At 37.6% G+C, this 15,121-nt stretch overlaps 1 protein-coding gene across 1 annotated transcript in view; it reads left to right on the top strand.

Annotated features, from left to right (window-relative positions):
* BBS9 (Bardet-Biedl syndrome 9) overlaps positions 1 to 15,121 on the top strand; it is a 309,282-nt gene that overhangs the window by 21,577 nt on the left and 272,584 nt on the right. The window contains exon 7 of the mRNA XM_054991070.1: positions 8,636 to 8,810. Within this exon, the coding sequence (XP_054847045.1) occupies positions 8,636 to 8,810 (175 nt within the window). The remainder of the gene's footprint in view (positions 1 to 8,635; positions 8,811 to 15,121) is intronic.

The raw sequence follows: 15,121 nt of genomic DNA, 5'->3' as shown, positions 1-15,121 counted from the left end.
TGGCTTCCCAGTCCACAACCTTCTCCTCAGTGTGGGGGCTCAGTGATGCTGCTCCGGAACCTCAACCCACCCAAACTCTGCCAATGGCACCAGACTGCAAGTGAAAGCCCTCCACAGGAACATCGAGGCCACATTTTTCACCGGCAGTGCTCAGGGGTGGTGGTGGTGCGAGTCAGTATCCATACCATGCATACCACTCATACCATCAGAGAACCCCTTTGAATTTAAGAGACTGCAGTTCCTCCTCAAGGCTGCTTTGCTATGATGATCAACAAGTCCCTCAGCTCAGAGAGTTATCCATTACCCTATACAAAGCACCTGGAAATCTAACACCATACAACTTTGGGAACAATCATGCTCTAGACAATTACAAAACACCACAAAGCTTTCCAAATGCAGTATGTCTCTCATAGACTTCTATTCTTCCTCCATGTCCACAAAGAACATGTGGCTCATCTACCCCTTTCATTTAGACAGAAGCTCAGGAATGGCAAACCTGGCACCTTAATAACTTCGTACATGCAACTTCAGTAGCCTGAGAGTCTATTTGCCAGTTTCCTTGGGCAAATCGACAAGATCTGCACAGTGTTGCTACCTCTCCTCCTCCTCTCTCTGGGGATGAGGGGATCCCAACAGTTTCAGGCTGCACAGGTCAGGACTGGGTCCTATTGCTCAGCGTGGCTCTGTTCCCCGCTAGAGAGCCAGCGGCTGTTGCAGGTGCTCTCTGGCTCCGCTCCAGGGGCCAAGCCAGCCACAGCCAGGACAAAAGGAGAGAAGCAGAATGAGTCTTTATCCCTGCTCTATCCCTATAGGGCCTACCTGCAGGTGCTGCCTGAGTGGGAGAGTGGGCCCACCTGAGAGGTTAGTACCTGTAAGCTTCAGCTGAGAAGCTATGAGCAGAGGAGTCAATTCTCTGAGCAATTGCTCAGTTGCTCACATTCGCAGGAAAACCGCTGAGATGGTTTGGAGGGGTGGGAGAGGAGAGGATTTCTTCTAGTGCTTCATCTACTTCAGTCAGATACTGGGTTTGGGGAAGGAATACATTATATTGATAAATTAGCAGGAAGAGAAGCAAAATGTTCCTTTCCTGAATATCTGGCAGGTTAGATTTTGTTCTGATAAAACCTATGTTGGACTGAATATGGAAAGCCAGTAACTCTCCTCTTGGTTCAGACCATTTTGTTCCTTGACTTTCTATTTATCGTCAAGGTATTTGCTGTGACAGAGTAATATATGGAGTAAAGGTTGCTTGGTTGGAGAAACCATCAGGTGAACAGAGTGGGAGGAAGTGAAGACAATGGGTATGGGTGTTGAATGATTGAATTTGTGAATAAAAGGCTAGGAGAAGGGTAGTGGGAGTCTATCATTCCCCCCCCCCCAATGAAATTTCATGTACCTTAAGCTATCGGTTTAGTTTGATGTTGTCACACAGGGTATAGAGTGGCAAAAATTAGCTAAACAGAGGAGTAGGTTATCATTGCATGTAAATAACCTGCATTGTGTACGGTGCATTAAATATAACTGCCCTTTTTTTGCTTAAGTGATATGAAACGTAACACATCCATCTTATGATGTGGCCACTAAATTAATTGTTAGTTTATAAAAAAAACCCTCTGCTTTAGAATACTTGTTTTCCCAATCTGATTAGATTTCAAGCTTTTTTTTCCTGAAAATGTATTTAATTATATTAGTATTGAATAAACTAGAATGAGAAATGCCCCTATTTCAATCTGTTATAGCAAAAGCCCTGTGTATACACTACTGTGTATACAAAACATTGTAGCCACTGGAAGCATCAAGTATTTCTCATATCCAGATGATGGCTTGTTCATTGCTATTGAAAGGCTAGTCCTTGATGGTAACTAGCTGTGTCTGTGGCAATAGATACCTTTCGACTTCGGTGTGGGTGGCCCCAATAGTAGTTTGGAAACAGTTTTGTCAGGAAGTAAGTTTCACTTTGAAACAAAATAGATATCTGGTGCAGTTACTTCAAGAACATGTGAATTCAGTCTGAACACCAATATAGCACTTATTCCTTGTTACTATATAGTGTGTTCATGAAACTAAAGAAAATCATTAGCATACAGTATCTTCAAATATTTTTAGGTGTTTAAGGCCGTAATCCTAGAAACTTGGGGGGGGGGGGGTGATACACATCTTTTAATCTATCATGCATGTGTGTGCCCCTCATACTAGCCTTAGATGTTTAAGGTCGTTTTCTGGATGACGTAAAGCTACTTACGGCAGAGGTTCTTGAAATTCTGTGGTATGGTCTAAGTGATTCCATCTGATTTGCAGCAAACTTATATGTACTATGTTTTCACTTTATAAATATGTCACTGGGAAATCCTGAAAAGCTTTTGGAAAAAGAAATTTCTGGCCTTGTGTTTGGAAGACTGTTTTTAAAACCAAAGCACAATACCCTATTCATTTTGTTCACATTTAAAACAAAAGGCCAAAGGAAGCACAATGAACTAAATATGATGATTTAATTTTGTATGAATGTTTAATTTATTTTAGTTTATAACATAATACCTACACTATAACGAGGAGTCTTAAATTGTAATATCTATGAATAACAGATAATTCAAGGTAAAATAAAAAGGATTAAATGTTATTTAGGGGTATGTGCCATTAATTACAGAATAATTCAAAACCATCCCTAGACAAAAAATGATGTGGCCAATTATTGTCCAGTGGTCTAATCTGCCCCTCCTGGGCAAAGTGAATCTGTGGAAAACTTTATTTCCCAACCCCCTCATCCCCAAGTATGAACTTCATATTTAACTATCATGACTAACAGACTTATCCTTGATGAATTTGTCTAATCTTTTTAATAAACTTTCTAAATCAGTGGACGTCATTGAATCTTATGGCACTTAATTTCTGTACATTGAAGACTTATTTTTGTTATCCTAAGACTTTGCCAATCAGTTTTATCAGGTGTCACAAAATTCTTTTTTATAAAATTTTTATTATTTTCCAAACATTATACATACAATAATAACATAAAATGGTATCGGTAACAATTATACATAGAGAACTTTGAACAGCTGATTTATTTTATAATAATGTTAGATACTAGATTTTGCTATGTTTTAACCCAAATTAGATATCTTGTTGGCATTGTAAACTAAGGTTTGTACAAGATTTTTTATTTATACTTATATCTTTCTGTTGTTTTATGCTAGATTTCCAAATAGATAATTGTCTGATAAGGTGATTTTGTTCTGAAGAAGTATTCTAAAAATGAGTACCATTTCTCTAGGAAATTTGTTGTTTTAGGGGAGTTTGCTGATGGTTGTAGTCTGTTTATATTTTCCATTATTAGTTGTTCCATATCTTTCTAACCATGTATCTAAGTTAGGTGATATCTGTGACTTCCATCTCGAAGCTATAGCAGTTTTTGCTGCTACTAAAAGGATAGCATTTCTTGTCTAGGTAGTGCTTGATTTTGCCAGTAATCTAAGTATGGAGTAAGTTGTTATAAGGGTCATTTGGTATAATACAGTTTCCCAGAATTCTGCAATGTATTTACATTTCCACCAACAGTGTGCAAACGAGCCTAGTTCTCCACAGTTTTTCCAACACAAAGGTGATCTAGTTGAAGATATTCTGGCTAATTTTTGTAGTGTAAGGCACCAGTGATGTATTATTTTGTGGTCTGAAGTCTTGTACTGATAACTAGGGCTGTGCACTGGTGGGGGAGATTCGGTATTCCCGCTTCAGGTTTACCCAAAGCAGGAAACCGATTCGGAATACCAAGCCGTTTCGGATTCAGGGTTTGGGAATCGCTTCGATATGCTCCGTGAAGATTTGGAGCATACTGAAGTGAAGGTGGGAACTCCCTACCACCACTCCCTCCCTGGGGCAACCCCTCTACCCCCCACCCCCCTGGGGAGACCTCTCCACCCCCACCCCAACCCTGGGGAGACCCCTCCAACCCCCACCCACTTACCTGGCGGTGGGAGGGTCATTAGCTGGGCGGCAGCAGCACAAGGCAGTGTGGTCTGGAGCAGCCGGGCTCTTCTGCCACCTCCCCACCACTGCCCGAGCCTGTGGGGTGGTGGGGGAAGGCTAGAGCCCCCTCCTCTGGCCCTTCCTGCCCCTCAAAAGGCCGCCATGCTGTCACCGCGCCGCGGCCATTTGAGGGGCAGGAAGGGGCCAAAGGAGGTGGCTCTGGCCTTCCCCACCACTCCGCAGGCTCAGGCAGCGGGGGCGGCGGCGGCAGAGGAGCCAGCCCAGAGCCACCGCAAGGTAGGTGGAGGAGGTGGGGGGGTTGATGTTTAAAGCCCCCTGCCACTGCTTGCAAGCAGCAGCGGGGCCCTTTAAGCAAGCCCCAAAGCTTTCTGAAGCATTTCCAAATGCTTCGGAAAGCTTTGCTTCGGTATTCCAAAGCGCTGGCCCCACTTCGTGAATATTGAAGCTTGCCGAATCGCGTCCGCTTCAGGTATCTTTATCCGAAGCAAAACCCGAATAGCACAGCCCTACTGATAACTGAAGAATTAAATAATTTTGATGACCAGATCTCTTCCCATTCTTTGTTTGACATTATAGTTTTGCAATCTTGTTGCCATTTCAGCTGTGATGTCATATTCTTTGTTTTGTTTGTTTATATGAGTATGTTATAGATTTTGGAGGTTAGACCTTTGTGGACAAAGTCAGTTGTGTCTAGCAGTTATTCTAGCTCTATTTTCAATCTTTTCATTATATCTTTTAGTTTTATATTCCTGGAGAGGTAATTGAGCTGAAAATAGAAAACCCATGGAATAGGTTGATATAGTTTGCTTTCCAACTTGGACTTTTCAAGTAGACCGTTTTTTGTTGCTATATCAATTAGATGTTGTTATGACCCTCTTTATTTTTCAGTTAGATTTTGCCTTTAACCCTCTTCTTACACCCTCTGGGTAGATTGCTTTCACCAGGAATTATATTCCAAAGTAGTTAATTTAAATTTTCCCTTTAATAACATGCTCAAGCGTCAGGCTCCTTTGTGGGACTATGTGGCCCCGAGGAAAGGAATGGAATGTAGGAATAACATATACTCTGGGATGGAAAAAAAAAACCCTTTTATTTTTACAAGAAGCGTATTGGTTTCACACTATTACTTAAGCTTTATAGTTTCAAAGATAGTTCTCAGTTCTTAAAGTTTCTTTTCATAGGCTCAGTCACACAGATATACATAAACTTTCTCTCTCAAGCGCACACACAGTTTGCCTGCTTTGGACAAAATGAATGTTCTCACACAGACACACAAAGTTCAGGCTTGCACACAGGTTGTCTAACTGAACTAGAATCAATATTTCTCTCAAAAATGCATAGACACCCTTGGGCTGCCCACAGCTTGCCTGTTTTGCCCACACTGAGTGTTTCTCTCTCTGCTCAGTAACTATAAACAGTTCACTCTGCCCACACTCTCAGTCACCAGCCAGTCATCTCACTCACTTATCCTTCTCTTTCACCCCCATTCTTCATCTGTACCACACCATGCATTTAAACACACACACACTTAAAATCAGGGTTTTTTTCTGGGAAAAAAGGTGGCAGAACTCTCAAGAGGGAAATGAGAAAGAAGCACATGGGATTCTTTGAAATAATATTATTTTCAAACACTATTTCTGAGTATTTTCAAGAGGTGCCGGAACTCCGTTCCACCACATTCCCCTTGGGAAAAAAAAACCCTGCTTAAAATCATTACGGACGTATATTTTTTTGCTGTTTCCAATTAGATTGAGTGAGTGGAATGTGTTTAATAGAAAGTCCTTCTTGTGATGATATTGTTGAATAAGGTACCACAAAATTCTGATGTTATGAGAGAGAGTGAAGCTTTTAGACTTTTTAAATATTACAGACATTTAAAGGCAATATTCATAGCAGGTAAAATAGACCCTGACAATTAAAACAAAGTATAAGCTAGTAGTGTGATTTGTATAAATGTAGTATTAGTATAAAAGTATTTTATAGATTCCATGGATGACTTTCTGAATGAATATCACTGGACATATGTTCATTACTGAGTGAAAAATGGAACTCAAACAACTCACCAAATGTATACTTCAACCATGACTGAATCAATTTAAGTTCCCAGAATGATAAACTATTAGAAATAAATAAAGGATTTTATTGTTTATTTATTCTTTTAGACTAGATAAATAATAACTATAAAGAATGTTCACATTTTGCTATTGCAGTGTATATATACCACACGAAATGATCTGTTTCTAATGTTATAAACAGTAAAATCTAGACTGTACAGAAGTCATATATCCTGCTGTATAATTTAAAATACATACCTTTTTTACCTAAAGAAAGTCTTAGCTCTAAAACAATTGGTTTGTTCAGAAAAAGTTTTAAAATTCTACATGTTAAACCTATAATTCTGTTTAAAATTAGTTAATTTAGTAATGGGAAGTATTACAGAGTATTATTTTGCTAATTGACTTAAACTGTGAAGAATTTTCATTTCCTAGAAAGGATTTACTACAAAAAGCAATAGGAAAGTCTTAAAATTACCACCACTTGGAAATATTAAACTTCAAAATTCCATAAATAAATTGTGATGGGAACAAATGATAAAATGTAAGTTGTTAGTGAAACTTAACATTTGGGAGTTTACAGTCTAATGATTAAATATGTATGGTTTTTATTGTTCAAAAGTAGTAGATTTGGCTGAATTTTCTTTACCTGATATGATGGAATTACAGTTTTGGTACTGTTTATCTAATGCATTTATATTGTAGATTTAAAAAAAAATACAGTTAACATGAAAGATTAATTTTTATTGGCTACCTGACTTCCTTTGAATTTCATGATTAATGTGCTGTTTCATTCTGTTTCATGTTTAATAAGGGAAACAGGATTCTTTTAAAAAGTGATGGAAATACTTTTTAATATGTTGATTTACGATTTTGTTAACCCCAGCTGCTAGTTCTTTTTATTAAAGTTTTTTGGTATAATGGAAATGTGTTTCCGATCAACAGTCAGTAAAAGAATAAAAGAACTTTTACACCTTGAGATAATGTACCTTACATTTAATAAGAAAGATGGTTTTTTTCTTTTCAAAAAGGCAGTTTTATTTGAATTGGAAAAGTTTGATGTGCTAACTAAGAGTTACTTAGAACTATATGTTATTCCTTTTGTTTCATTAATATTATACTTCTGTAATTGCACTATGATTCTCTCATAAAGCAGAAAAAATTTGGCTAATATATTGACACGAGATTATAGAGAAAAATCAAACCTTGCTAAGAATTTTTTAAGTGAGCTATATTTTTGTTTTTTGTCAGTTATTTAAAAAAAAAAACAATTTAAAAGGTCAAAGGCGGTAACACTTATGTTTCTTTCCTATTCATGCTACCTTTAGTTGACTGTGATTATATGATATGACTGACTGGATGATGATGGAGTTGTGGTTGTTCTAAGGAAGGGAATTCTAGTCTTTTCAAGCCAAATTGTGCAACTCTGTATTATAATGTAGGAAGCATGTGATAAAGACTGGAAAAAAGAAAGCGAGTGTGTATACTCTTACCACTTAAGAGTTAAAAATCTTTTGGGGAAGATTGCTCATAAATATTATATTTTCATGTAGACATCTAAGCCCTTAATAGAAACTTTCCATTATTGAAAGGCTGTTGTTAGTCTTTCATTGAAAAAAATCACCTTTGGATCCAAGTGATCTAAACAACTACAGATCTGTGTTGAATCTGGCCTTTTTTGACAAGGTGTTAGAGAAGGTGGTGGCTATGCAACTTCAGAAATTTCTAGAGCAGCTGATTTATCTTTTTCAGCCAGGTGTTCATCGACATCATGGAGAAGAAACGTCGTAACTGTGGTGCTTCATTTTGGGTACAGATTTGAACCAGCAAGTTCGCTTTTTAGCTACAGGCTTCTGAGCATTTTGTTTGTCATGATTCATCAAGGTTGTTTATATGGAATGTTTAGTAACTTATAAAAACGTTTGTGCTGCTTGACCAGTTCCATTGTTGACAAAAGTATAGTAGTTACAGTGAGTGGTTGCTGTTAAGGGTTCATTATACTTCTGTTATTGTTTAGATGGACAAACATGTAGTAAAAATGCTTTTTAGATAGTGTTCAGTGCCGTTCATATCATAGTGGCAATTGTAACAGAGTTTTTCATTCGGGATTCTGTGGAACCATTAGGTTTAGTAAACATATTCCATTGTTTCTGCAAAATCTCAAAACCTTAACCTCAGGCACACCACTTTTTCTTTGTTACTACAATTATTAATTAGTATACGTGTTTTGCTTTTGAATTTTGTCACTGTTAAAAAATTACTGCTTTTCACTTTGGGCTATCAGGAATAGGGGATGAGTGCTTTATTGAATATAATGATATGTTATAGCAATTCCTGACTCAAAAATATGTTTCAGAAGAGTTGTAAACCACTGCATTGGACAGTTGGTTTAATTTGGTTTTGCTTTACTTAGTCATATTGGGTTTAATCCCTAAATTAAATATCAAGGGATCACTAGTAATTCCATAGTTTGCATTCAAGAAATATAGATGTTCTGAATTATATAATTAGTTTCAATAACAATTCAGGTCAAATTTTATGCAAAATAAAATTTTGGACTTATGCACTTACATAGACTGCTTTGTTTTCTTTTTATTTAGGTCGAGATTTGATTTGTATACAGTCTATGGATGGAATGCTCATGTTGTTTGAACAAGAAAGTTATTCTTTTGGCCGCTTTCTACCAGGCTTCCTTCTGCCTGGTCCACTAGCCTATAGCTCACGGACAGATTCCTTCATTACTGTCTCTTCTTGTCGTCAGGTTGAGAGCTACAAGTATGTATGGATTTTAAATGTGCAACTTGTTACATTGAATCTGTTGACTTTTACTATATATTTGAATCAAGAAAAACCAGTTATATTTAGAGATGATCCATATGAAATGCACATCACTAACTTACCTAGATCAGACCTTGTATCCCCTCTCTAACAGTAATTATATCCAAGTATTCAGAAAATTTCAACGTCATGATGTGGTAAAGCGCTGTATCTTTGGTTTCACTTTTTGTTCCTGGATGTCAAAAGACTCCCTCAAATATTACATATTTCTTATACAGAAATTCTTTAATATTAAAAACTGTAGCATGCCTGTATTTACTGAAAAGAAACTGGTATGAGTGTCTTGTTTTTCAATTGAACGTTTAAAAAAACATTTTATTAATAGAATTAAAAGCCCAATAAAAAGGGCAAAGAAATAAAGAAAAGAAGTAAAGAAAAAAGAGTACAAAAGAGCAAGAAAGACAAATTAAAAATAAAAAAAGTTTCATTTTCCATTTTTCTCTACCACACCTATCATATTTTAACAAACATTTTATTTTTAATTTTACTATCTCCAAAATTTACCTTTTCCAATACTGCCCCACTTCTATTTATTTTTCCCAAATTTATCTTCTTAAAAATCAAAACCACAAAACATCAGTTCGTTTTTCCTTGTCTCATGCAGAAAGTCAATAAGGGGTTTCCAGTTAGCCATAAAGATAGACAATGTTTTATCTCTGATCAGAGCTGTAAGTTTAGCCATCTCTGCTAAGGTTGGTTGTTGGGGGTTTTCCGGGCTGTATTGCCGTGGTCTTGGCATTGTAGTTCCTGACGTTTCGCCAGCAGCTGTGGCTGGCATCTTCAGAGGTGTAGCACCAAAAGACAGAGATCTCTCAGTGTCATCTCTGCTAAGTTTGTTATTTTCATAATCCAGTCCTCAATTGAAGGCAATTCTGTACTTTTGCGCATATAAAAGCCTAGCTGCTGTAATCCTATATAAAAATAAAATACTATGTTGGTTTTCCAACTGTTTGCCCGTTAATCCCAACAAAAAAGCTTCTGGTTTAAATGGTAATCTTCAATATTTTTTGTGTTATCATATGAATTTTTGACCAAATTTTTTTAGCTTTATGACAAGTCCACCTGATGAAGTGTTCCTTCATGTTGCTCACATTTCCAGCATTTGTTTGACATAGCTTTACTCGTTTTTTGCTAATTTGTCAGGAGTCATATACCATCGACACATCATTTTACAGAAATTTTATTTAAAAGTAAATTTGAGCTCCTTTATTTTCCCACTGATCCATTGGTACGTTATACGCAAAATTTTTAGCTCACTTAACCATACAATCTTTCACAGATTCTTCTTCCATTTCAAATTTCAATAACAATTTGTACATTTTGGAAATAACATGTTTGTCATTTGTACAAAGCTTTTTCAAACTCTGTCTTTTCATAGTCAAAGCTCCAAATTTTTTAAAATCTAATTTAAACCTTACTAGAAGTTGAGCATAGAAAAAACATTGACATTTATAACCTTTAGCTATTAAATCCTCCCTTGTCTTCAATTTATAATCTCCTTGTGAGAATTCTAGTAAGTCTCTGTAGGTCAACCATCCCTGTTTGATAGTCGTCTCCCTTCTATGAAACACTTCCTGTGTAGAAATCCAAAGCAGTGTCTTCTGTGATAATCTCAATTTGTATTTATTCCAAATTCTCAAAATGACTCTCCTAATATAATGATTTTTAAAGTCTGCATTGACCTTTACTTTACCATACCACAAATATGCATGCCATCCAAGTCTCAGGCCATGACCTTCCAGTGTCATTTCTCAAAAGCATCCATTCCTTCATCCACATTAGACATGTAGTGGCATAATAAACTTTCAAATCCAGTAATCCTAGGCTGCCTCTCTCCTTCGCATCTTGTAGAATTTTATATTTAACTCTTCCTCTTAATGTCCTTCTGCCACTGTTTAAATAGTACATCTGAAGTTAACACAAGTATTGTCTGGAAGAGGAATAACATTCTGGGTAAAACATTCATCTTAATAGCTGATATTCTCCCTAAAAGGAAACAACTGTACTCCATCCGATCTTAACATATCTTTTTTTATTTCTTTCCGTGTCTTAGCATAATTATTTTGAAATAGCGTACAATTCATTCCTGTCAGTGTGGTACCTAAATATTCTACCTTTTTTTCAACCTTAAAACCCGTTATCTTCATCAATTCTTCCCAATTTTTAATATCCATATTTTTGGTTAACATTTTTGTTAATCAATTGAACAAATTTAATAAGTTTAATAAGTGTCATGCATAATAAACATATGACAATAGTGAGAAATCTACATATTAGTATCCATAAAAGGTTTCCAAATATCTAAAAATAAGTCAATTTGCAGTTGTCTATATGCCATATGTTCAAATACAGATAAATTTTAAAGCTTTTCCATTTATTGAATTATGGGAGGTTTGCAATTGTCTCTCTAATGTTGTAATTTTTTAGCTACAGTAAGGGCATGGAGGGTCCACTTTTACTGACCATCAGTTAGATTCCAAGATGCAGGTAATTTAAAAGTACATAAACATCCTCAAAGATCAATGGGTATTTTAATAACAATAACTGTGCTTATATAGTGCTCTTCTAGACCGATTAGTGCCCCATTCAGAGCGGTGAACAATACAGCTTGGGAGCTGGGGCTGAGAGAGTGTCTTACCCAAGGCCTCCTACTAAGCTCATGGCAGTAGTGGGATTTGAACCAACTGAGTGCTGATTTGCAACCCAACAGTTTAACCACTATGCTACAGCAGCTCAAAATTAATGAATAACTTCCTCCCCAAAATTTTGAATAATGACACTGCAAGAGCATGTGCTTAAAAGATGCCTCCTGTAAACTACAGCACCAGCAATTAGACACTGTACTTAGTCCTTTACTGTAAAGGCAATGTAGTGTCCAATATACCCTAAATATATTTTTTTTGCTGAAAAAGTCATAGCTGAAAATCCATAGAAGTAACCAGTATAGTATTTAAGACCATATCCCATTGCTTTGGCAAAGCTGAGCAATCTTAACTCCTTATTAGGGATGTGCCATTTTATGCCCCCCCCAATAAAGTGCCCCTATCTACCTCTCCCAAGTGAAAAAAAGCCCCTGAGAGTCTAGGGGCTCTCCTACCAACCTCCAGATGTGGTCCAGAAGTCAGTACAGCAGGTCCAGCAGTAAGCCCCAGGCAGGCCAGCCAAGTCACAGTTCAGAACACAGAGACAGAGGCAAGCCAGCAGGAAGCAGGCACCAGTCTCATGTCTCCAGGCCAGGGCAAAATGGAAGCTGGCTACAAAGCAAGTCTCCAATTTAATTCTCTGCACCATTTCCAAAAAGGAAGTACTTTGTTCCTGCAAGTTTACAGGCGCAAGAGAAGGATTGCTGCTGCACCACCTGAAGCTTACAAACACTTAGGTAAGCTTTGTTTAGGCATTTTCAAGTCACTTCAGTAATGTTGACGCTGATTCGGAAATGCCAAATCTTTCCGGATTGGGCCCAATCCTGAACCCGAAGTGCACATCCCTACTCCTTATTCAATTTGTTCCTAAAATTCTGCATATTATATTTATTAACTGACATCAAATATTTATAAACAAATATTGTGGGATTTTTGCATCAATTCAGTTAGAGTTTCCAAAAGTGGAGGAACACTCTGAAACTCACAATGCTGCAGGGGCCATACTTTGAAACCAACATGTGTTGTAGTTGGAAATAGGGGGGTGCAGGGCCAGGATGATTCACGTTTCTCGATTCGGATTACCTGAATCAGGAAAAAGATTCAGAATAAAGGGAATTCTGAAGCGGCAAGCTGAAGTGGCAAGCTGCTTCAGAATACCTGATTTGGAAAGATTCGGGTTTGCTTTGTAAAGATTTTGCCATTATTTTCAATGGGGAACATGCTCCCAGCTTTCCGGGAGCTTGGGGGGGGGCATTTTCTTTATGAAGCAAACCAACCTTGGTGGGGAACTTCTCCTAACTCTCCTCAAACTACCCCCCAAGTTTCAGAAGGATTGGACTTTGGGGGGCCATGTTATAGCCCCCCCCAAGCAGGCCTCCCAAAAAAGGTGTCCCATCATCCTCCACTCTCCATTATTCCCTATGGGAAAAACAAGGGGGCTTTCTAGGTGGCTTGGGGTGGCATTTTGCATGCAAAATGCAACACATGCTAGGGGACCTAACTCCCCCTCCCTTTCCTGATCTCCCTCCCTCCCCCTTGTACTCCTACTCTAGTCACTCACCCCTCCCCACCCTCCCAACCTGTAAATTAGGCAGGAATCTCTTTGCTGGCTGCTTGCATTGTGTTGCATTGCAAACAGCCAGCAAAGCAAGCAAATGCAAGCTTCCTGCCTTTTTTTGCAAGATGGGAGGGGTTAGGAGGAGGTAGTGAGTCACTCACTCCTTCTCCCCTCCTCCCCTCTTCTAAGAAAGCGTGGGAAGCTTTGACTTCCTGCAGAACTTTGCTGGCTGTTTGCAAATGCAAACAGTCACCAAAGGGCTGCTGCCGGCTGTCCCGAAGCTTTCCGAAGCAATCCGAATCACTTCAGAAAGCTTTGCCTCAGTATTTCCGAATAGCGGCCAACATGCTGGCCCTGATTTGGAAATACCGAATCTTTCTGAATTGGGCCAGATTCGGGTTAAAAAACCAAATCGGATACCCGAAGCGCACATCCCTAGTTGGAAATACTGCTGTTCAGCAAAAGTTGACAAATCATACCTAGACCTCAGCTGAGAAAATGTCAAGAACTCATCATTGTAACCTATCAGTTGATCCAAAGTAAAAATCTCCCATCTGTCCATGCATTCCATAGAAAAGATTTCCTCCCCATTTTTAAATCTGGACTATCCCATAATGTTAATTTAGTGTGTGAAAATGGGTCACATTGATACAGTCATGACATTATACACCATAGTTCTCTTAACTGCAGAAATTGCAGGAGGAACGCAATCTAGTTTAACATGAGTACACCCATTTAAAGAGGGGGACCAGACAGGAAACCGCCAAAAGAGCCCAAGATGGTTGATCCACCTGGGAGGATTAGTCCCAGTAATTAATACAAGCTAGCAAGTATACCTGATGATATGAACTAAGATCAGGAAAGCCAAATCCTCCTTCATTAAATGAAAATTGCATATTCTTTAGAGAAATCTGAGGTGGTAAGGAGCCCTATATAAATTTCTGAAACAAAGAATTAAGTTTATGAATGTATCTGCATGGCACGCGAAAAAGTTATTGCATACAATATATATATAATTCTAGGTATAATATTCATTTTGAGTGTATTTACTATTCCCCATTGTAACAGGTTTAAAGTTTCTCATCTGTCCAATTCCAAGGATATATCATCAATCAACTTATTAAAATTCAGCATAATCATATACTTGATATTACTCGGAATCAGCGTTCCAAGATAAGTGATGAAATCTGGGCACCATCAAAAATGTCCATTAGCAAATACAGTCTGTGATGTATTGTCATCACAGTTGGCATCAATTCAGATTTTGTCTTATTAATCAAAAACCAGACAAATCACCAGATGTTTTAGTCAGGTTCATTAATACTGGAATAGAAGACTGAGGTTCTGAAACACACAATAAAAGATCATCTACATATAAGATGATAATAAATTCTAGAGAGTGTTTGTACAAAGCCATGAATATTATTGTTATTATATCTAATAGCACAAGCTAGGGGACTAACATAGACCAAAAATGAGAGGAGAAAGAAGACAACCTTGTCTAGTATCCGTCTCAGGAGGAAATGGTGTAGAAAAACCACCGTAAGTTAGTATCCTAGATCTAGGAGATAATTAAAGAATTCTAATCCACTTGAAAAATTCATGAGGAAAAGTGAATTTGGTCAGTGTTGCAAAAGTAAATTTCCAGTAAATGTTGTCAAAACCTTTTTCATCACTGAGTGAGAAAATAGTAACTTGATCAGACCTGTTACTATTTAATGCAGTCAAACCAGCAATCAATCTATCGGAACCTTGCCTATCTTGTATAAATCCTACCTGGTCTACATGTACCAGGGTTGAAATAACCTTTTGAAGTTTGTTAGCCAGGATGGTGAATAATATGTTAGCGCCCAAAGAAATGGGTTGAAAATTTGTACATTGAGTATGGTCCTTGCCAGGTTTTGTAATCACTGCAATATAAGTATCATATAGCGACATGGCAAGGAACTGGACTTAAAAAATCTGAAAACATTTTATACCATTCAATAGGCAAGCCATCTGGTCCTGGAGATTTGCCAGTTTTCATATTTGTCATGAAAATTACATTA

Source organism: Eublepharis macularius, chromosome 11, assembly GCF_028583425.1.
Source record: "Eublepharis macularius isolate TG4126 chromosome 11, MPM_Emac_v1.0, whole genome shotgun sequence".
Taxonomy (NCBI): domain Eukaryota; kingdom Metazoa; phylum Chordata; class Lepidosauria; order Squamata; family Eublepharidae; genus Eublepharis; species Eublepharis macularius.
Note: the sequence above shows the minus strand (reverse complement) of the source record. Positions and strands in the feature narration are given on the sequence as shown.